This window comes from Meles meles, chromosome 12 (genome assembly GCF_922984935.1).
Source record: "Meles meles chromosome 12, mMelMel3.1 paternal haplotype, whole genome shotgun sequence".
Taxonomy (NCBI): domain Eukaryota; kingdom Metazoa; phylum Chordata; class Mammalia; order Carnivora; family Mustelidae; genus Meles; species Meles meles.
The window spans coordinates 32,111,245-32,133,562 of record NC_060077.1 but is presented as its reverse complement, the minus strand read 5'-3'; the positions used below and the strand labels follow the sequence as shown (position 1 = coordinate 32,133,562).

Sequence of the window (22,318 nt, the reverse complement as noted above, 5' to 3'; positions counted from 1 at the left end):
TTAGTTGCCTATGTATAAATCCATCTCCCCTGGCAGACCACAGTGAGCCCTTCAGACAGGAGCCATACTGAAATGTCTATTTTGGCAAGTTTTGGTTTCCACGGCTTGGGATCTTGCTGGTCGCTGTTTGAATAGAGTCCAGTATGCCCTATATGTCAACAAAAACTCGGACTAAGGCTTCTAGGACTGTTGATGAGCTGAGTAGACAGAAAGCAGTGTTCATTCATTTCATTAACCTCTCCTTTTTTCCTAGCTCACATGTCTGAAACGGCCTTTGGTTGTCATCCATGAACTATTTGACAAATCCATCATGGATATTTCTTGGTAAGATGGATTCTTTTTAAAATGCGCAGGCTAGGAAAAGAGAAGCCTCATGTTGGAACACGAGGCTTCTGGATGTGATTAGGGTCAGGCAGCCAGGGACTCTCCCCACCCCTCAACCCTCCAAGGTGTGGCAGCCGCACCAGACCCTTGGGGTGCTGTTTGCATATGATTCAGAAAAGGGCAACCTGCCCCTGCCATTGGGAGAGTGTCTGCTGCTGTGCTCCTTGCTTTGTTGGCATTTGCCTGTAGAAAATACTTCTTTGGCAAACTGGTATTTGGGAAGCAGAGAGTGCTATGATTCTGGTTTCGCTTCACTTTGTCATTGCATGAACCAGATTAGCACAAGTGTGGAGACACATTTTTTGCTTTTCAACGACCTCATTTAGATGTATACTTAATGTTTTTTTTAAAAGTGGTTTCAAAAACAAATAAAAATGAAATTCTTACAAAAGAAGATGAGGTATACTTTGCACAAAAAATAAGAATTAGAACTAAAAGATACCAGAACCTGCTAGGGCGTGATTATCTCCCCTGTCCTCACCCTACCAGGGAATGCCTCAGAAGGTAATGAAGGGTTTCTGGCATCTGCGTAAAGTCCTGCATGTCATCCTCCCGGTTCACCCTTGGAGGTGTGGGTAAGCCCCAGAGGCACTTGCTCTCCAGGCTGCTAATGGCCATCTCTTTCAGGACTCTGAATGGGCTGGGCATCTTGGTGTGCTCCATGGATGGCTCTGTGGCATTCTTAGATTTCTCCCAGGATGAGCTCGGAGACCCCTTGAGTGAGGAGGAAAAGGTAAGAGAACATTATACCTTCAGCTAGTGGCCTGAGCGCTGCACTTGCTCTCAGGCCACAGAAATACCTCTGAGAGGCCCTTTCAGTTGGACCCTCCTCTTAGGATATACAGACACATTGTTTCTTATAATATTGTTTTACTGGGTCTTTTGTAGTTCATAATGCTTATCCTCTTTACAGAAATTCTTTACAGAATAGATTAAAGATGAGACTCTTATTCATGTCAGAAATCAGTTCTAGAACTAAGAATAAGTGGGACATCTTTTCTTGAGCTTATAATTAGCTCCACACTGAAAAGTTTTCACCCTGGGAGATAGCAGGAGTGACACCCAAGGGTGCGTGCTCATGTCACTTTCCCCATTGTCTTGTAGAGACATAGTTGCCAAGGAGTGTCAACTATAACAGTAATATTGGTCATTTCTTAGCACTTACTGCATTCCAGACTCTGGGCCATGCATTTTGCATGTATTATTTTGTATGAATTATACAAAAACCTTCAAGGAAGGGCTCATTTCATCAATGAGGTAACTAAGCCTTAGAAAATAGGTTCTTTGCAGAAACCATACATGACCCTCAGGTTTGAGAACAGAACCGTGACTCACGCCCATAGGCATCCTCCCCTCTGTGCTTTGCCCGGACAGGGAGGCCAATGTGCTCTTCAGGGACTTTGGGACAGGCCCTGCTTAATGGACCGTCGATTTAGAAAACAGACATATCTGTAGATGGGTCTTTGATGACACTTAGTTGAATATATTCATTTGTCTGAAAGAAGCTTTATAAAAGCCCAAAGCAGGTGGGTGGCTCTCCCCTTCAAAGTTCAATTACTGGTAGAGGCTCTCTCATAAGCTACTGTGTAGACCTCCCACTATGATGTAAACCCCTTGGGGGTAGAGGTCTGCCTTGTTGACATACCTAAATGGGCCTGGCTCCCCAGAAGTCACTGGTCAGTGAAGGGATGAGTGTCTCAGTGGCCTCAGGTCTTCTTTCTACCCTGTCGTCAGGTATCCTGGGATCACTGTACACTCCCCTCCTCTTTGTTGAATCCTGGCTAGTAGAGGGGAGTCCTACAAAATAATACTGTCTAGCTTACCATTTCCCAGATGGCAGGCAGGGACCCCATGTTTAAGAAACATAGGTAGGGCGCCTGGGTGGCTCAGTGGGTTAAGCCTCTGCCTTAGGCTCAGGTCATGATCTCAGGGTCCTAGGATCAAGTCCCGCATATGTCTCTCTGCTCAGCAGGGAGCCTGCTTCTCCCCCTCTCTCTGCCTACCTCTCTGCCTGCTTGTGATCTCTCTCTCTCTCTTTCTCTGTCAAATAAATAAATAAATCTTTTTTAAAAAAGAAAAAGAAACATAGGTAAACATCTGCCAAACTGAATTCTGCCTCTAGGTTTCAGGGGAGGGATTGAGGGGAGAAGGGACAGGTAGCAAGGGAGGGAGGTTCTTGGCCACATACAGCATACCAGGCCCTGCAGAAATGAGTCCCAGGGCATCACCTTCCCCTGCCCTGTATCCTCTGTTATGAAGCATATGTCCTGTTGGCCTCCACTGATCATTAAACACATCCTTGTATGAATCTGCTGCTTATCACACCGGTTGTCCCTGCCCACATGGGGTCCTATCTGGCTTGTTGTCACATAGGATTGAGACCTGGGAAGGTGGAGGGAGGGCCCCTGCTGGGAAGGGTCAGGCCATGTTGGCTGACAGCAGGGGCTGAGAAAGATTTCCCTAGGTCTGTTGTGCCAGGCCTTCCCTTACTCTAAGATACTGTTAGCAGCCCCACGGCAACTTCAACCACATGGAGCTGAAGACTGCAGACAAGAACACTGAAGGAGGCTCTGAATTTTAGCATTTGATTCCCAAAAAGTGTTTGGGGTCCTTGGAGTGATTTAAGAACCTCACATTAACAATTTGAGTGTCTTACTTTAAATTCAGCAAATGTTCATTGCCATTCATTCTGTACCAGACCACACGGCAGTTTTTTGATTAGTTACTCATTCATTTTCATCCCTGGCTGTAGATACAAGGAGGCTCTAAACATCTAGAGAGGGTTTAAGACTTCTGCAGAGTCATCTAGTCAGCTCTAGGCAGAAAAGGGTGAGTGGTGAGGGCAAGCTGGCACCCAGGGCCCTGGGACCACTGCCCAGGACCCTTTCCAGTCTCAGAATCAGGAGACCTAACATGCAGCTCACCGACTGGTGGGCGCTAGCCACCACTTTGCTGCCCAAAACTAGTCCATTGCACTTCTCTCTGCTTCCCCTAGAGCCGCATTCACCAATCCACGTATGGCAAGAGCTTGGCCATCATGACTGAGGCCCAGCTCTCCACAGCCGTCATTGAGAACCCAGAGATGCTCAAATACCAACGCAGGCAGCAGCAACAGCAGCTGGACCAGAAGAGTGCCTCGGCCAGAGAGACGAGCTCAGCTGCCTCAGTTGCTGGTGTCGTCAATGGGGAAAGTCTGGAAGACATTAGGAAGGTGAGGTCTCGGCCCTATAGCACTGATGACGTGGGTACAGATGCAGGGACGGGGGAAGGGGCGTATGCAGTCCATTGAACAGAGCACAGATGCAGGTGGTGGGGAGGCAAGTGCATGCTGTGCCTAGAACAGGACCTAGGAGTTAGCCAGCTTGGGACTACTTAGTAGCCCTATTGCCATCAGCTACATGAGGTAGTAATGGAGCCTAAGGCACTTTGTCAAAAGCGTCTTTGTCCCAAGGAGCTCTAGAGGAGGTCATCTCTTGCGGGAACTTCCAAACCTCACTTTTAGCCTTTCTAGGAAATTCTCGATCATGAGAACGGTAGGTTTCAGGTTCTGTTCTGAGGAGATGTCTGTGGTTTCCTCCCTTCTTTCTCTGGAAGCCCATGTCTCACTGTGGAGTGGGGGTGAACATGGGGCAGGAACAGAGCAGGAAATGTAAGGATCCCTTGGGGAGCTTAAACCATCTCCATGAGCTTGTGCAGGGTAACAAACCTCCCTAGGTAGTTGAGACACAATGTGTGACTGGGAACCTTTGGGAAAAAATGACTCTGATGAGAGAAGGTCTGCAGATCACAGCTTAGAGACAAGAGTGGCTTACAGATGCAGGTTTTCTTCATCCCTTCAGTGAGCCCCATAGCTGCTGGGCTGGCTCTGCAGCCAGTTCAACTGGGAGCTTTCTGTCCTTGCTGATTTACTGTGCAGGAAGTTGAACACACACCTGACAAAAATGCTTGGTTTTTGATTCAGCAGCTTAGTTTAGTTGAACCAGAAAGGCCATAGAAAGAGAAGTTAAAATTCATTTCCTTGGAAGCCTTATTTTTTGATATGTGGAGATACTTAGCAGAAACTTTTCTATTCATATGTCACTCTCCTTTGCCAGAATCTTTTGAAGAAACAAGTTGAGACTCGGACAGCAGACGGTCGCAGAAGAATCACGCCTCTCTGCATAGCACAGCTGGACACCGGGTACTTGTTCACTCACCGAACTTTCTGTGGCCTTATCTGGGGAGGTCTTCCTCTCTCCTTTCAGCAGTTAACACTTTCATAATCAGGGTCTTCATGGGCTCTTGGGCCAGTCTGGAAATGGGGGAGTTGAGCCCAGCTTCCCACCAGCCTCAAAGCCCTATGCTTCCTCCAGAGCCCTTAGGCACATTTGACTCATCAGAAGGTGGGCAGGGAGGAGCCTGTGATAAGACAGAGGGCGAAAGCGCCTTCGAAGGGCCAGTGTGTCCATATGGGCAGCTCTGCCTCATTGTTGGTGGGGCGTTGAAGACACCAGGGAGAGAAGTCGGACTGATTTTTTTCTGTTTCATTTTTCCCTTTTATAGCCTTCTGTATACACTCTGTTGAAATAGTAAAAACCCAAAGAAGGACATAAACATTACCCATAATCCAGTTTCTGAGATATAATCACTGTTAACATTTTGGCATCTGTATCTCTGGTCTTTTTCCCTACTTGTTCCTGTATCTTGACCTTGCATCCTTTTTAATAAATAGTCCTCTGAAGCATTGGTTTGCTGATTGTCCAGGTTCCCAGGCTGTGAATGCACCATGATTTACTTGACCAGCCCCTTAACTATGGACTTACAGTTTGTGTCCAGTGTTTTGTGATTGTAAATGAATCTTTGAGCACACCCATGACTGTCACCTCAGGATACTTCCCAGAAGTGGAATTGCTGGACAGAGAATAGGGCTCTAAGGCACATTTCCCTGGAGGGGGCAAAAAAGGGGGAAGTGGACCCAGTCACCATTTACTGTTGTCTCAACATCTGTAGTCAGGCTTGCTTTTATATTGGTCATTCTTCCCAAAACAATGTATATTGATTCAAAGGATAATAAGGTCCTGCATGAAAGAAATAGACCCCCACTGTTAAGGTGATTCATTCTGGTTTTCTATTCAACCGGTCTGATCAGGACATCACATATATACTAGTCCTCTGCACTTTGCAGTTGTTCATCTGCAAGCTGTCCTAGATCTTCCTTGAAGTCTGAAAAGACCTTCAGTCATATGGTATGATGATATGATTTCCTCATGTTAAGGGTGTGCAGGTTCTGAGGCCCTGGAGGGCAGAGACCTGACCAGATGGAGCCAGTACCAGGTCTCCTGACTCCTCCCAGAGAGTGGTTTTCCTTTGATCACGCCTTTTCCCCATTGTTAACCTACTAGTGGGTAATGCCATATGCTTACTTTTTATTAGGACAAAATCAGACAGGTATGTGACTGTGCTTTGAACACTGAAGGGCTTGTGGGAGTGAGGGTCCTGGAGGTGGTGGTAATGGTGGCACTTTTCTTCTATGGATCCTTTCAGGCCTTACTTGATGAGGAGACAAAGGTGGTTGGTGGCTTTCTATCTGGCCTGAAACCAACTTTCTGCTACAGGGCGTATATTTCTGACACCAGAACTTGATTCTTTTGGTCTTAAAGGCTTTGTTGCCCTCTTTATTCCCACGTTTAAAGAAGTAGCAACAGAATAGGTAATGATTAGCTTAGCTAATCAAGCAAGACAAGTATTTTAAATGGAAATAATCACAGATAAAGAATGAATCAAAAGTTTGAAAGACTTCTTTACTGAATTCTGTGCAAATAAATTTGAGAATAGATGATTTTGAGGAAATAAAATTATAAAAACAAGAAAATCTATACAACTAAATTATTATAGAAGAAATAAAGGACGCTGTCACAGAGCTAACCTACCAAAAGCCACCAGGCTAAGAAGGTATCACAGGGAAATTCTACTAACATTTTCATTCTAATCATTCTAATGATTAGAGGGACAGATCATTGTAATACTCTTAAAAATACTCCAGTGCATAGAAAAAGGAAAACTTCCTAAACCTTTTTTGAAATGAACATAATATTTACATCAAAAACATGACAAAGATAGAACATAATAAATGCCTGATCAATCTCATTTCTGAATGTCAGTTCAAAAATGCTAAAGAAAATAGTAACAGAAACTTATAGTGTGTTACATTGCTAATACACTATGACATAGTAAGGTTTATTTCAGGGAAGCAAGGCAAGGCAGTTCAAATTTTGGGAAACTTAATTTTATTCTATGTGTCAAAAGATCAAAGGAAATATGTGATCATCTCCACGAATGCCTAGGAGACATTTTTACTAATGTTCTAATTTAAAATTTAGTTAAGTATGAATAGATGGATATTTCCTTAATTTGATTAAAAACTACCTTATTTTAAAGTAAATTCAGAACCTAAACAAGTACGTGTCCTTTCTTGTTGACTATACTTTAACGTTGTTCTGGAGGTCTTAGCTCATACTGTCTTCAGGAGAAAGAATAAATTGAAAAGAAGGTGGTAAAATGTGTCATTGTTTAAAGACGGTATGATTTACAAAAGAGGCAACTGGGAAAACTGTCATGGATAGTAAAATAGGACAATAAAATGACTGGATGCAACCGATCAAGAAGATCTATACCTTTAGAAGATATAAAGGGAGAAATCATTTTCACAAATGCAGTACCTAGAATGTAGCAAGAAATGTAGCTCTTTCTGAAGAAAAAAATTCAATACTGAGAGAACTAAAAAAAATTCAAAGAAATAACTGAAAATGCATACCATTTATTCCGTAGGATGACTCAGCATCATAAGATGATCTCTCTCAACATGAGCCCATACAAATAACTAAAAGGAGTTTTCAGAATTAGGCTGATTCTAAATTAATGGAAAAATATGGTGAAGACTAGCTCCACCAGAAATTAAAACTTATGAACTATAATAAAATAGATACTAACACATGACTAGAGCAGTGAAATACAATGGAAAACCCACAAGTAAGCCCAAATATTTACAGGAATTTTAAAGGTAGCATTTTGCATCAGTGATGAAGCATCGGCTAATCTAATAAATGAGAGGACTATCTACCCTCTAGAAACAAAGTTGGATCCCTACCTCACAACTTAAAATTAGATACTTTCTGAACAGCTTGTAGATTTTTTTTTAATATTTAGCTTTTTTGTTGTTTAAAATTTTAGAAGATTCCCTAAGAGAATATTTTTAGGATCTCAGAGATTTAAAAAAAAAAAAGCCATTTTTCAAAATGACATAAAATTTATATCACACAAAAATAACATTTTGGGGGCAAGGAAAATTGCACCATAAAAAGTCAAAACACAGCATCTTGGGGACACCTGGCTGGCTAAGTCAGAAGATCGCGCAGCTCTTAATCTAGGGATTGTGAGCCAAGCTCCACAATGGTTGTAGAGATAATTTAAAAATAAAATCTTGGGGCACCTGGGTGGCTCAGTGGGTTAAAGCCTCTGCCTTTCGCTCAGGTCATGATCCCAGGGTCCTGGGATCAAGCCCCGCATCGGGCTCTCTGCTTGGCAGGGAGCCTGCTTCCTCCTCTCTCTCTCTCTCTGCCTGCCTCTCTCCCTACTTGTGATCTCTATCTGTCAAATAAATAAATAAATAATCTTAAAATTTAAAAAAAAAAAAAATTAAAATTAAAAAAAATAAAATAAAATCTTAAAAGAAAAAAAATCCTAGGGAAAATACTCATTCCTCATATAAGTAATATTTTAGTTCTATAAATAGGTCTTATAATCAGTAATAAAGACCAGTACCAGATAGAACAATATACAAAGGATATAAACAGTTCACCAAAAAAGGAAATCAGATGCTTCTACATGAAAAAATTTCAATCTCACATCAAAATAATTGCAAATTAAAATTATAGTAAGTTACTGTTTTTTACCAGATTATCAAATATCAAAAAATTTGGGAAGACTGTTGGTGAGGGTTTGGGGAAATAAGCACTCTTGTGCACAGCTGGAATTTAAACCTCCAAGGAAGGCACTTTAGAACTATCAATCAGAACTCATTAGTGAACATTCCATCTGCTGCTGCAATTCCACTTCTAGGAATTTATCCTATGTAATATGTGAAACAGCTAGCGCAAGGATGATTATGATAGGGAGCATCTTTGAGCAGCTACTATGTGTTCTAAGTATGTGCTACACTGATCACAGTCCTGACGTCATGGGGAGGGGCCTGTCACTTTATGTTTTGCAGAAAGGAACCTGAAGCACAGGGTGGTTGAAGTGCCTAAGATCCCAGAGCTTGTGTATGGCAAAGGAGTGAGATCTGGCTGGATTGGCCCAGGGCCCTTAGCCTTAGCACTGCAGTATCTTGCCTCCTGTTACAGCAGTGTCTGTTACAGGAAAAGCTGGGAGAAAGCCCTGGCATTCCTCAGTAGAGGCTGGTTAGGTAAATTATGGTATATCCATACAGCCCATAACGAAAGGGAGTTTTGCTCTGTATGCTGCATTTCCTAAGTTCTGAGACACATGTTTACACATTTTAGTATCTCTGAAATCAGGGTACATTTTATAATCAGTGGCATCTAACAATTACATTTGGTAGTAATTTTTTCTTTCTTAGTGGTACACAAAGTACCAGTTCATCTTAGGTTCAATTACACATAGTGTATGACATAAGTCTAGTTTTCTTTTTACTTTTCTGTAACTTTGCACATTTTCTTCCACAAAAATACTTCATCTGTGGACCCAGAAAAAAATTACTTCAAACACAGAAAGTACTTGATGTGGTGTCTGATTTCCCAGGCTGATTTTTATTCTTGACAACAGGGACTTCTCCACGGCATTCTTTAACAGCATCCCACTCTCAGGCTCCCTGGCGGGCACCATGCTCTCCTCTCATAGCAATCCACAGCTACTGCCACTGGATTCCAGTACCCCCAACTCCTTTGGCGCCTCGAAGCCCTCCACAGAGCCTGTGGCTACAACTGGCGCCAGGCCGGCTGGTGATACTGTCAGTAAGGACAGGTGAGTGGGCATGCCAAGGCTTGCTCCTATCTCTGGGGAAAGTTCAGATTTGGACACAGTTTCACTGACACTTCATGGCTCCTTCAATAAAAAAAGAAAGAGATGCTTGATTTCTTTTATAAGGTCCTGCTTGGGAGGGAGCCTTTGTTCAGGTGAGTCTCTAATGCACAGGACCATAAGGACTTTACCTCTTGGGACAAGATGGAGTCCCAAGATGTGTTCCTGAGGGTGGGACCTGGCTAGGGACACATCACCTGCCGCGGAGTCAGCCCCACCTCTCGGCAGTTCTACACTGGAAGTGGCTGAGGCCTTCATTGCTGTCAGGAGCGTTGCCACACCAGTCATCTCAGAAAGGGTATCTGGGGAAGGGCGGCTCCAGATCTGTGAGACGTTTTAACAGTTGGCCCTACGGGTCTTGGGCGAGGAGGAGGGGGCTCCCAGATACCAGCCAGGTGTCTGGTGCGGGGTCCAGGCAGGTGAATGTGGTCAATAGGAGGCCCAATGGCTTTGGGACTCAGCCTGTGTGACCATGGGGGAAAACCTGCAGGCTCAAGCCTAGGCCCCTCCTGTGGAGAACACAAGGGCTATGGGGTGTGCACTTGTAGGAGTGTATGAAGAATGCATAATTGCCAAGGTAAGATGAGAGGGGCCACCCAGGCCACAGTCTTTGGCTGAGGTTGAAGGCCAGGTATAGATAGTGGCTTTAGGATGCTGGTGGGGACTTCTCTCATTAGACCATTTGTTGAAGCAGGAAAAGCTGGTGGGTTTGGATTTGGATTTGGGGTGGAGGTGCTGTATTCATACAGTATGGATAAGGCTGTATGGTGAGAAAAAAAAGGTTGTAAGAGCCACCTTCTAGACCTCATGCTACCCCCGGAAGCTCTCAACATGCAGTGGGGAAATGTGAGTACATTTGCCCATGACTTTCTCAGATAGACAGACTTCCAGATTTTAACACATGATACTATTGAAGAAATAGTAGTATTAGATTACATCTTGAAATTGGGTCTATGTAACTTTGATATTCATGCCCCTGTTGGTTGGCTCCAAGTAACACAAATCTAGGACTCCCAGATGTTTGATGGATTGTGCTTGACATGTTCCCCTTTTTACCCCCCGACCCCCAGTGTGAATGCTACCTCTACTCCTGCTGCATCATCACCCTCCATGTTAACAACCCCGTCCAAGATTGAACCCATGAAAGCATTTGACTCCCGATTCACGGAGCGGTCCAAAGCCACGCCAGGTGCTCCTTCCTTGACCAGTGTGACTCCAACAGCCGTGGAAAGGTAGGTGGTGGCTGTGTGGGGCCTCAAGAGACCAGGGAGGGTACAGTTTCAGCCAGTAGTGCAGTGTCTGCTTTCGCACCAACCAGCCTGCCTTCCCATGCAGGAGCAGACTCTGGTCCCGCTGTACCCAGGAGCTTCTGGGTCCAAAGAGAAAGGAGCAGCTTCTTTAAGTGGGAAAATGGTTGCAAGGAGCCATGGGGCACAGAACAGGCATAAAGAACAATGAAGACAATGACACCAGGGCTGGTCGGTGCAGAGACTATGCTGAGGATAAGGTTGTCATTTGAATAAGAGCCCAGAGTTTGCCTAAAGTGGAGCAGGAGATTGGCTCTGATACTGTTGTACCATGGAAGTAATGGCCTGCTCAGACACTGACCAGGCATTTGGGAGCTTGAGATAAAAGTGATAGAGGTTTTTAATGAAATGAGGTTTCTGCGCCTTTTCAGGCTCTATGCTACTTGCCCATTCTCTGCACCTCCCTTAGCACACAGCAACCAAACCATCTAGGACGTAGTCTATTTCTTAGAATTGTAGGAGTCCTCTTGAGGTGACCAGAGCAGGTGTGTTTGTTGGCACAGAACTTTTCTGATTCCTAGGGAGCGTATCCCCACCCCCATGACCATGAACCTACCACGAGCAGAACTCAGTGAGGTGGGGGCTGAGGGGGTTAAAGGTGGGCTGGGCTAGCTTCCTAAAGAGGGGCAAAGGGCTTAAGTGATGTCCTCTTGGGGTTGCACTCTACCTTGAGGTGATAGGGGCTCAGCAGCCCTTTGCCACTATCAGCCAAATTCAGGGACATTGGTCACAGACTCACAGTAGCCACAAAACAGGTAGGTGCTTAATGAGGGAGCATTTGTGATAAGACCTGACCTTGGCAGTAGGTAATGTCTTAGAGCTAAAGCTGTAGGACACTGTCCTTAGGACTGGACTCATGATCTCAAAATTGCTTGTCTGATCAGGATTTGTTCTCCTTGGAGAACAGCCTCTGGAAACGAGCACGGGAGGAGTCTCCCTTCAAGTCATCAGCTGCGTCTATGACTTTGGCGTGGGACTGTATTCTTCTCTGTTGTGATCATGCCTATTTATGTATACAGATAGATATTCTGTGGGATCTCTTTATCTAGCAGTTCCTCTGTCCAGCAGTATGGATGATCTGAAAACCTTCCTGCTGCTCAGTACTTTGAAACGATGGATGAACTGCAATACATATGCCTAAAACATGTAACCAGTTTGTGAGAAAGTAAGGGAAGGCCCCAGGAGCCGAAATCTAAGGATGATAAGACAACCAGAGCAGTGGGCAGGACCATACTGTGGGTGTTGGGCTGGGGGTTACTGACATCGTAACCTTGTGTTTTAATGGCCATACAGATTCAAGACAGGGCCTTGGGCCTGAGCCTTGTAGGGGGTTGGAACTAAGACACTACCATTAAGTTAAGCTGCTTGAAAAAGTACACTACCAGTGAGGGAAAGGATAGAAAAAACCTGAAGGGCAGGATGAGAACATGGCCAAAAAGTTGAAATATCTCAGTCAGTCCTCTGGGTTAGGAAAACAGACGATATAGCCACAGACCTGCCCTCCTGTGGATTGGGGATGTTTAATGCTACCCAGGTCATCTGGAAACCAAGCAAAGAAATGAACACAAAAAGAGATTTAGGCCTGGGGCGCCTGGGTGGCTCAGTGGGTTAAAGCCTCTGCCTTCGGCTCAGGTCATGATCCCAGCGTCCTGGGCTCGAGCCCCGCATCAGGCTCTCTGCTTGGCAGGGAGCCTGCTTCCTCCTCTCTCTGTCTGCCTGCCTCTCTGCCTACTTGTGATCTCTGTCTGTCAAATAAATAGGTAAAATCTTTAAAAAAAAAAAAAAAAAAAAGAGAGATTTAGGCCTAATTAACACCCAGAGGCACTTGGCAAAACTGACGCAAACTGCCCCCCAACCCCATCCCAGTGACATTTCCCTGACCCCAAGAAGTCCAGCATTCCCACTGAGAAGCACTGCCAAAAAGGGACACTCAAAATCCAAAGTAACAAAAAACATGCAGAGACTGTGCATTACACACAAATGTCAGGAGACATAATGAACGGGTTTAGACCTTTTTATAAATTTGATCATAGAGAATTGACAGATAAAAACTTTAAATAAATTTGCTTAAATAATCAAAGACATGAAAGATAAAATGTGAGGAAAGTCTAATCTGCCATCTCATGTAAAAAATTAACTCAATGCTGTGAAGTGTGTAAACCTGGCAATTCATAGACCTGTACCCCTGGGGATAAAAATACATTGTATGTTTATAAAAAAAAAAATTAACTCAAAATCTGTCAAACTAAATGTAAGAGCTAAAACTTTAAAACTATTTTAAGAAAACAGATGTAAATCTATATGACCCTGGATTAAGAAACTGTTTCTTTGATATAATACCTAAAGCACAAGGAACTAAAGAACTAAACAACTAAAATCAACTAAAAGATTTAGGATCCAAAATTTCTCCAAAAATATACAAATGACCAATAAATACATAAAAGACTGTTACTGTCAATAGTCATTAGGGAAATGCAAACTGGAAACCACAATGAGATACCACTAGGATGGCTGTACTCAAAAAGTCATAATAAGGGGCGCCTGGGTGGCTCAGTCATTAAGTGCCTGCCTTTGGCTTAGGTCATGATCTCAGGGTCCTGGGATCGAGTCCCGCATCGGGCTCCCTGCTCAGCGGAGAGCCTGCTTCCCTTCCTCTCCCACTCCCTCTGCCTGTGTTCACTCTCTGGCTGTGTCTCTCCCTGTCAAATAAATAAATAAAATCTTGAAAAAAAAAAAAAAAAGAAGAAGAAGAAGTGATATGAGGGGGTGCCTGGATGATTCAGTCAGGTAAGCGTCTACCTTCAGATCAGGTCATGAGCCACACAGTGCCCCAAAATCAGCTTTCTTGATATGGCTGTTTCTTGTAATCCTTTAAATCACCCATCAGTAGAGGTCTTCCTTTGGGATCACAGTGTCATGCATAGTTAGGAGCAGCACTCAGAGCCATACACTCTGGTTAAGTCCTAATTCCCCACTTTATGTCTTCAGCAAGACACACAGTCTTTCTCCCCGCTAGGCAGAACGACTCTCTGAGGAACACCTAACTCGTAGGAGATATATCTTGAGGGTTGAGGAGGAAGGCAGTGCCTGTAAAACCGTATCTTGATCCTGGTCTCCTGCTGTTACTCCTTCATTATACCTCCTGGTAGTTTGGCAGTTTGGTGTCTGCATCCTGACTGGTACTTCTTTGCCAAGAGTGTTAGATGAGTCTGGGAGCCTAATGCTAGCCTCCCAGGTGCAGGGTGGCCATCCTAGTTGAATCTGTGCGTGGGTCCTCCACTCCACCCTGCCTTAGGGCTATGTGTCAAAGAAAGGCACAGAGTAGGGTTCCAAGTTGGCCTGTGCAGGCAGAACCTAGGATGGAGCCAGTTTGTAAGTGTGGCATCTCTGATCAGCTGTGCTCTTCCTCAGCAGATACCTGGATCTAGGAGACAGCTGCTATAGATCCATAGCTTGGTTCTCCTAGGGGTACTGGGTGATCTCTGGTACAGGCCCACACAGGCTGGGAAGTGCAGTTTTCAGTAGGTCCCTAGCCTTAGGAGCCCTGAATGGGATGTCAGGTAGAGATAAAAGGTGAAGAGACTCCTGAGGGCTCTCAAAGAAGTCTCAGCCATAGAGAGTGATACAGCCTGAGCTAGGGCAGTGCTAAGCAAAATGAGGTTCGTGCACTGGTATTGAGTTTAGAAAGTGATCAGATAATTTTTTTTTTTTTAAGATTTTATTTATTTATTTGACAGAGAGAGATCACAAGTAGGCAGAGAGAGTGAGAGGGAAGCAGGCTCCCTGCCGAGCAGAGAGCCCGATGTGGGACTCAATTCCAGGACCCTGAGACCATGACCCGAGCCAAAGGCAGCGGCTTAAACCACTGAGCCTCCCAGGCGCCCCTAGTGATCAGATAATTTAGAAGCTTATATGAGTTTGACATTGCTATGACGTTCTTACTGTATTTTATAAAACCATAATTACACAGAAGTCTACAAATTCCAGAAAGGATTTTTGAAAGGATTTTGGGAAGCACTAATTTAGGGTGTCTAGACCATCAAGTTACATCCAAAGGTGGATGTTTTGCTCTGCTGTAGGGCATCAGAAGAATGGGGAGCAGGCTTTCTGGTTTCATGGAGCAGAACTAGGAATTTCTGGGTTTTCCCAGTTCTGTTTTTGAGTTCAGGATTTGTAGACCCTAGTGTGACTGTCTACCTTTCTATAACCTAGGGCTACCGGTAGGAAGAACAGCAGAAGACATCCTCAAAAATACAACATTTTTTTTTAAAAAATCATACACAAGAACTAAGTGGGATTTATCCCAGAAATACAAGGTTGGTTCAACATACGAAAATCAGCTGATGTAATATACGGTATCAGCAGAATAAAAACAGACACCCCATGATTGAATCTAGCACCCATTCATGACCTAAACAAATAACAAACTAGGAAGAGAATGAAACTCCCTCAACGTGATCAAAGGACATCTTTGAAAAACCCAGTATGATTAAGATCATACTTAATGGGGGGCGCCTGGGTGGCTCAGTGGGTTAAGGCCTCTGCCTTCAGCTCAGGTCATGATCCCATGGTCCTGGGATCGAGCCCCACATCGGGCTCTCTGCGGAGCAGAGAGCCCGCTTCCTCCTCTCTCTCTCTCTGCCTGCCTCTCTGCCTAGTGTGATTTCTCTCTGTCAAATAAAAAAAAAAAAAAAAAATCATACTTAATGGTAAAAGACTGGATGTTTTCCCCCAAAGGAAAATGAACAGGAGCAAGACAAGGATGTCAGCTCTTGCCATTTCTGTTCAATACTGTACTAGAGTTTCTAGACTAAATGACTTTAAGATTGCAAGATATAAGATCTGTATACAAAAATCAGTTGTATTTCTATATGCCTGTAAAGAACAATCCAAAAAAGAACTTAATAGTTCTATTTATAATGGCACATAAAAGAATAAAATTGTTTAGGAATAAATTTAACAAAAGAAATACAGTGTAAAAATTATACTTTGGAAACTACAATACATTGTTGAAAGAAACTAAAGACCTGAATAAATGGAAAGACATTCCTTTGGATATCTTAATATTGTTAATATGGTAGGAGCTCCCAAATTGATTTACAGATTCAGTGCAGTCCTTTGCAAAATTCTGTCTTCCTTTTAGAAATCGACAAGCTGAGGGCACCTGGGTGGCTCAGTGGTTTAAGCCGCTGCCTTCGGCTCAGGTCATGATCTCAGGGTCCTGGGATCGAGTCCCACATCGGGCTCTCTGCTCCACGGGGAGCCTGCTTCCCTCTCATTCTCTCTCTGCCTGCCTCTCTGCCTACTTGTGATCTCTCTCTGTCAAATAAATAAATAAAATCTTTAAAAAAAAAAAAAAAAGAAAGAAATCGACAAGCTGATCTCAAAGGTCATGTAGAAACACAAGGGCCCCCAAACTGCCAAAATAGTCTTGGAGAAAAAGAGCAAATTTGGAGAACTCACACTTCCTGAGTTCAAACTTTAGTACAGAGCAATAATAAGACAGTGTGGTACTAACACAAGGATAGACATGTAGATCAAAAGAGTAGAACTGAAATCCCAGAAATAAGCTCAAGTCTGCGATCAGTTGATTTTCAACAAGGGTGCCAAGACCATTCAATGGATAAAGAAAGAAGAATCTTAACAACAGATTTTACTGGGACAGCAGGATATCCACATATGCAAAAATATGAAGTTGGATCCTTACTTCACTTTGCATACAAAATTAACTCAAAATTAATCAAAGAACTTAATTTTAAGAGCCAAACTAGAAAACTCTGTTACTTTGGATTTGTTAATGCATTTTTCGATAATCTATGACAGCAAAATCACAAATAATCAAAGAAGAAATAGATAAAGTGGGTTTCATTAAAATTTAAAACTTTTGTGCCTTTTTTTTTTTTTTAAGATTTTATTTATTTATTTGACAGAGAGATCACAAGTAGGCAGAGCAGCAGGCAGAGAGAGAAGGGGAAGCAAGCTCCCCACTGAGCAGAGAGCCTGGCATGGGGCTCAATCCCAAGCCCCGCCGAGATCATGACCTGAGCGAAAGGGAGAGGATCAATCCATTGAGCCACCCAGGCGCCCCTAAAACTTTTGTGCTTTAAAGGAGACCATCACGATGGTGGGGAAAAAAGCTGTAGAACTGGAGAAAATATTTACTAATCCTGTATCTAATAAAGCACTTGTGTCTAGAGTACAAGTATTCTTACAACTCAGTAGTAGACTAATGATGCAGTTTTTAAGTAGGCCAAGGATTTGAATAGGCATTTTTTTTAAGTTCATTTATTTATTTGACAGACAGAGATCACAAGTAGGCTGAGAGGCAAGGGTTGGGGGGGGAGCAGGCTCCCCGCTGAGCAGAGAGCCCGATGTGGGGCTCAATCCCAGGACCCTGGGATCATGACCCGAGCCAAAGGCAGAGGCTTTAACCCACTGAGCCACCCAGGTGCCCCAGCATTTTTAAAAATACGGTATATGAGAGGCGCCTGGGTGGCTCAGTCAGTTGATCATTGACTCTTGATTTCAGCTCATGTCATGATCTCAGGTTTCTGGGATTAAACCCCACATCAGGTTCCATGCTCAGTGGGGAGCCTGCTTGGGATTCTTGCTTTCCTTCTGTCCATCTCCCCGCTCACAATCTCTCTTTCTCTAAAATAAATAAAAATCTTCTTTAAAAATATGATATAGGGGCACCTGGGTGGCTCAGCCATTAAGCATCTGCCTTCAGTTCCCAGGGTTCTGGGATCGAGCCCCGCATTGGCTCCCTGCTCAGCCAGAAGCCTGTTCTCCTTCTCCTTCTTTCCGTCCTCCTGCTTTTGTTCCCCCTCTTGCTGTCTCTGTCTCTTTGTCATATAAATAAAATCTTAATATATATGATATACAAATTATAAGCAGATGAAAAGATATTCAACCCTATTAGTTATTGGGGAAATACAAGTAAAACCCCAAGATTCTACTTTGTACTGCTAGGAAATCAAAAGATAAATAATAAGTGTTGGCCAATGTGAGGAAATTGAGACTTTCATACACTGCTGGTGATTATATAAAATGGTACAGACGCTTTGGAAAATAGTTTGGCAGTTCCTTTAAAAATTAAACGTAGACCGAACATTAGACACCGGAGTTTCAGTCCTAGGTAAAAACACCCAAGAAAAATGAAAACCTGTCTACACAAATAACTTCTACGTGAATGTTCACATCAGCATTCTTTTAATAGCCATAAGCTTGAAACCAACCAAATGTCTATTACCTGAAGTGTGGGTAAGCAAGGTGTGGTTGTGCATACAATGAAATATTATTCAATCATAAAAAAACGAGTAAAGTACAATACAGTCTGTAGCACAAATGAACCTTGAAAACATGCTAATAAGTAAAAGAAGCCAATTCTGGATATCTCCTATTCTGTGATTCCATTTAGAGAAAATGTCCAGAATGGAGACATCTATGGGAATAGAAAGTAGATTAGTGGCTTCCCAAGCTGTGGTGAATGGGAGAATTTGTTGGGGGAGGAGAGGGGTTATAACCTAGAGGTATAGGGTTTCTTTTTCAGATGATGCAAATATTCTGAAATTGCTATTGCTATTGTTGCACAACTTTGTGAAGACAGCAAGAACTATTGGATTGTATACTTTAAATTCATGAATTGTATGTAGGTTACATCTCAGTAAAGCTGTTACCAAAAATAAACACATTATACACATACATACACACACATACATGTACACATACACAGATTGCAGTGGAGAAGTGCAAGAAAATGCATGAGTTACCATGTTTCTATGTCAGCAGTACCTAGGACTTCTTAGTGGAGTTTTTGATAGGCTTTTGCTTTGAAAACTTCCATACCTTCAGCAACATCAAACATCTTTCTTTGTATCCTTCACCTGGATTCAGCAGTTTTTAATCACTTTTGCCAGTTTTGATTTTACTTTCACTCTACAACACACATGACAGAAACAAAACACTTCTGTGCTTCCTGCTGTGAGTCACTTCCTAAGCAAGGATGTTCTCCTACATAATCACATTCCATTATCATACTCCAGTAGGTATTTAGTCCTACACTTTAAAATGTTTTTTTTAATGTATAAAGTACTGTCCATCATTTAGAGTTTTCTCTTTGTGCTGTACAGTTGTATCTGTTTTGACAAATGTATAATGTCTTGTATCCAGCATTATAGCATCATGCACAGTAACTTCACCTCCCTAAATATCCCTTGTACTTTAGCTATTAATCCTTCCCTCCTTCTTCCCTGAACACCTGACAATCACTGAACTTTTTACTGCCTCCATAGTTTTACCTTTTCTAGAATGTTGTAAAATTGAAATCATACTGTATATACCCTTTCTGATGGGTGTGTTTCACTTAGCAACAAAATGTTCTTACGTGCATTTTCATGGTTTGATAGCTCATTTCTTTTGATTACTGAATAATACTCCATTGTATGAATGTACCACAGGTTTTTATGTACTACCAGTTTATCCATTTCCCCATTGAAGGAAACCTTGATTGCTTCCATTTTTGGGCAGTTATGTATAAGTATTATATAAGGCTACTGTGAACATTCACGTCTAGGTTTTTGTGTGAATAAATGTTTTCAGCTCAGTTGGGCAAATACCTAGGTGTGCAGTCGCTAGGTTGTGTGGTGAGACTAGATTTAGCTTTGTAAGAAACTACCTGTCATTCACAATGACTGCATTTCCACCAACAATGAATGAGTTCCTTTGATCCACATCCTTGTCCACATTTGTTACACATTTTTTTTTTTTAGATTTTAGCCATTCTAGTATGTGTTGAGTGATCTCTTATTATTGTTTTTATTTTCAGTTCCCTGATTTTCACTTCTAATGTTGACCATCTTTTCATATGCTTATTGGCCATCTGGATCTTCTTTGGTGGGGTGTCTATTTAGATCTTTTTATTTTTTAGATTAGATTGCTTGTTTTTTTACTGTCAAGTTCTACAAATTCTTTGTATATTTTGGTTACAAATCCTTACTCAGATAATGTCATTTGCAAATACTGTCTTCTGGTCTTTGGCTTGTCTTTTTATTCTTTTAACAGTGTCTTGGAGCAGAAATTTCTAATGTTAATGAAGTCCTACTGAACCAGATTTTTTCTGTGATGAATCATGTTTTCAGTATTGTGTGAAACACTCATTGCCAATAATCAATTGCCATAGTCAATAATATTGTATGCCAATAATCAATTGCCATAGTCAATAATATTGTAATAACTTTGTGTGCTGACAGATGGTAACTACACTTACCACGGTAAGCACTGTAATGTAAAAAATAAATTTGCCAAACCCAGACTCATCTAGACTTCCTACCATGTTTTCTTCTAAGTTCTCCTTTTATAGTTTTACATTTTACATTTAGATCTATGATCCATTTTGAGTTAATTTTTGGGAAGATGTAAGGAATGAGTCTAGATCCCATTTTTGCATGAGGTTGTCCAGTTGTTTTAGCATCATTTGTTGAAAAGAGTGTCCTTTCTGTGCCTTTGTCTTAATCAGATCACTTGAGTATATTTGTATGGATCTATTTCTAGGTCTTTTATCTCTCCATATAAACTTTAGAATCAGTTTGTCAGTATATACAGTATAATTTCCCGGGACTTTTATTGGGATTCCATTTAATCTCTAGATCAAGTTATGAAAAATTGACCTCTTAACAATATCAAGTCTTCTGGGGCACCTAGGGGCTCAGTCAGTTAAGCGTCTGCCTTCAACTCAGGTTGTGATTCTCAGGGTCCCGGGATTGAGCCTCGCCTCAGGCTCCCTGTTCAGCGCAGAGCCTGCTTCTTCCTCTGCTTCTCCTCCTTCTTGTGTGCGCACTCACTCTCTCAAATAAATAAATAAGATCTTGGAAAAAAAATAAACTTTAAAAAATATATATTGAGTCTTCTTATCCATAAATGTAGAATATCTCCATTTATGTAGATCTTTGATTTCTTTCATCAGAGTTTTGTAGTTTTCCTCATATGAAATTCAGACATATTTTGTTAGATTTATATCTAATTATTTCATTTTTTATGCTAATGTAAAAAGTATTGTGTTTAGAATTTCAAATACCACTTGTTCCTTACTGATATGTAGAAAAGCAGTTGACTTTTGTATCTTAACTTTATATCCTGTAGCCTTGCCATAATTACTTATTAGTTCCATTTTTTGTTGTTGTCTTTGATTCTTTGAGATTTTCTCAAAGAGAATTATGTCATCTGCAAATAAAGATAATTTTATTTCTCCTTCCCAATCTTAATGCCTTTTATTTCTTTCTCTTACCTTACTGCATCAGCTAGGATTTCTAGTACCATATTATATTAAATAGAAGTAGTGAGAGGGGACATCCTTGCCTTCTCAGTCTTATGGGAAAGCATTTAGTGTCTCACAATTAAGAATGATGTTAGCTATAGGTGTTTTTGTGAATATCCTTTATCAAATTGAGGGAATTCTCCTCTAATCTTGGTTTGCTAAGAGTTTTTTTTACTGCTAAGAGGGTTGTTTGTTTGTTTTTTAATCATGAATGGATGTTGGGTTTTGTCAAATGCCCTTTCTGCATCTGTTTATAAGATGATAAGATTTTTCTTTAGCTTTATTAGATGTGATGGATTACATTAATCATTTTGAATGTTGAGCAGTATGTATATCTGGAGTAAATACCATTTGGTTGTTGTATATAATTCTTATACATTGTTGGATCTAGTTTGCCAGTATTTTGTTGAAGATTTTTACATCTATCTTCATGAGAGATACTGGCCTATAGTTGTTTTTCCTTGTAATATCAGTATCTGGTTTTTATATTTGGGTAATGCTTGCATCATGGGTATTAGAATTTATTTCCTCTGCTTCTCTTCTGTAGAATATATTGTAGAGAATTCGTATAATTTCTTCCTTAAATATTTGGTAGAATTCACCAATAAAACTGTCTGGGCCTGGTACTTTCTTTTCTTAGAAGGTTTTTAATTGATTCATTTTCTTTAATACACCTATTCAGATTAGTTATTTTTCCTTGTGTGAGTTTTAGTTGATTGTTTTTTGTTTTTTTTCAAGGAACTGATCCATTTCCTCAAAGTTACCCAATCTTTGGGTTTAGAATTATTCATAATATTCCTCTGTGTTCCTTTTATTATTTTCTATGGGAGCGGTAGTAAAGGCCCCTTTTGCATTTCTGACATTAGTGATTTGTGTCCTCTCTTTTCTTGATTAGCCTGGCTACAAGTTTATTAATTTTATTGCTCTTTTCAAAGAACGAGCTTTTTATTTCATTGATTTTTCTCTGTCGTTTTCCTGTTTTAAATTTCATGGATTTCGGGGCGCCTGGGTGGCTCAGTGGGTTAAGCCGCTGCCTTCGGCTCAGGTCATGATCTCAGGGTCCTGGGATCGAGTCCCGCATCGGGCTCTCTGCTCAGCAGCGAGCCTGCTTCCCTCTCTCTCTCTCTGCCTGCCTCTCTGTCTACTTGTGATCTCTCTCTGTCAAATAAATAAATTAAATCTTTAAAAAAAAAAAAATTCATGGATTTCTGCTCTAATATTTAAAATTTATTGT

General features: G+C 41.8%; 1 protein-coding gene across 4 annotated transcripts in view; it reads left to right on the top strand.

The window, feature by feature from the left end:
• Positions 1-22,318, top strand: part of LOC123954034 (protein HIRA) — an 86,780-nt gene that overhangs the window by 38,540 nt on the left and 25,922 nt on the right. For all 4 annotated transcript variants that reach the window (XM_046024627.1, XM_046024630.1, XM_046024628.1 and 1 more), the window contains 6 exons: positions 254-324; positions 1,012-1,117; positions 3,380-3,595; positions 4,479-4,564; positions 9,208-9,405; positions 10,533-10,694. In XM_046024627.1, the coding sequence (XP_045880583.1) occupies positions 254-324; positions 1,012-1,117; positions 3,380-3,595; positions 4,479-4,564; positions 9,208-9,405; positions 10,533-10,694 (839 nt within the window). The remainder of the gene's footprint in view (positions 1-253; positions 325-1,011; positions 1,118-3,379; positions 3,596-4,478; positions 4,565-9,207; positions 9,406-10,532; positions 10,695-22,318) is intronic.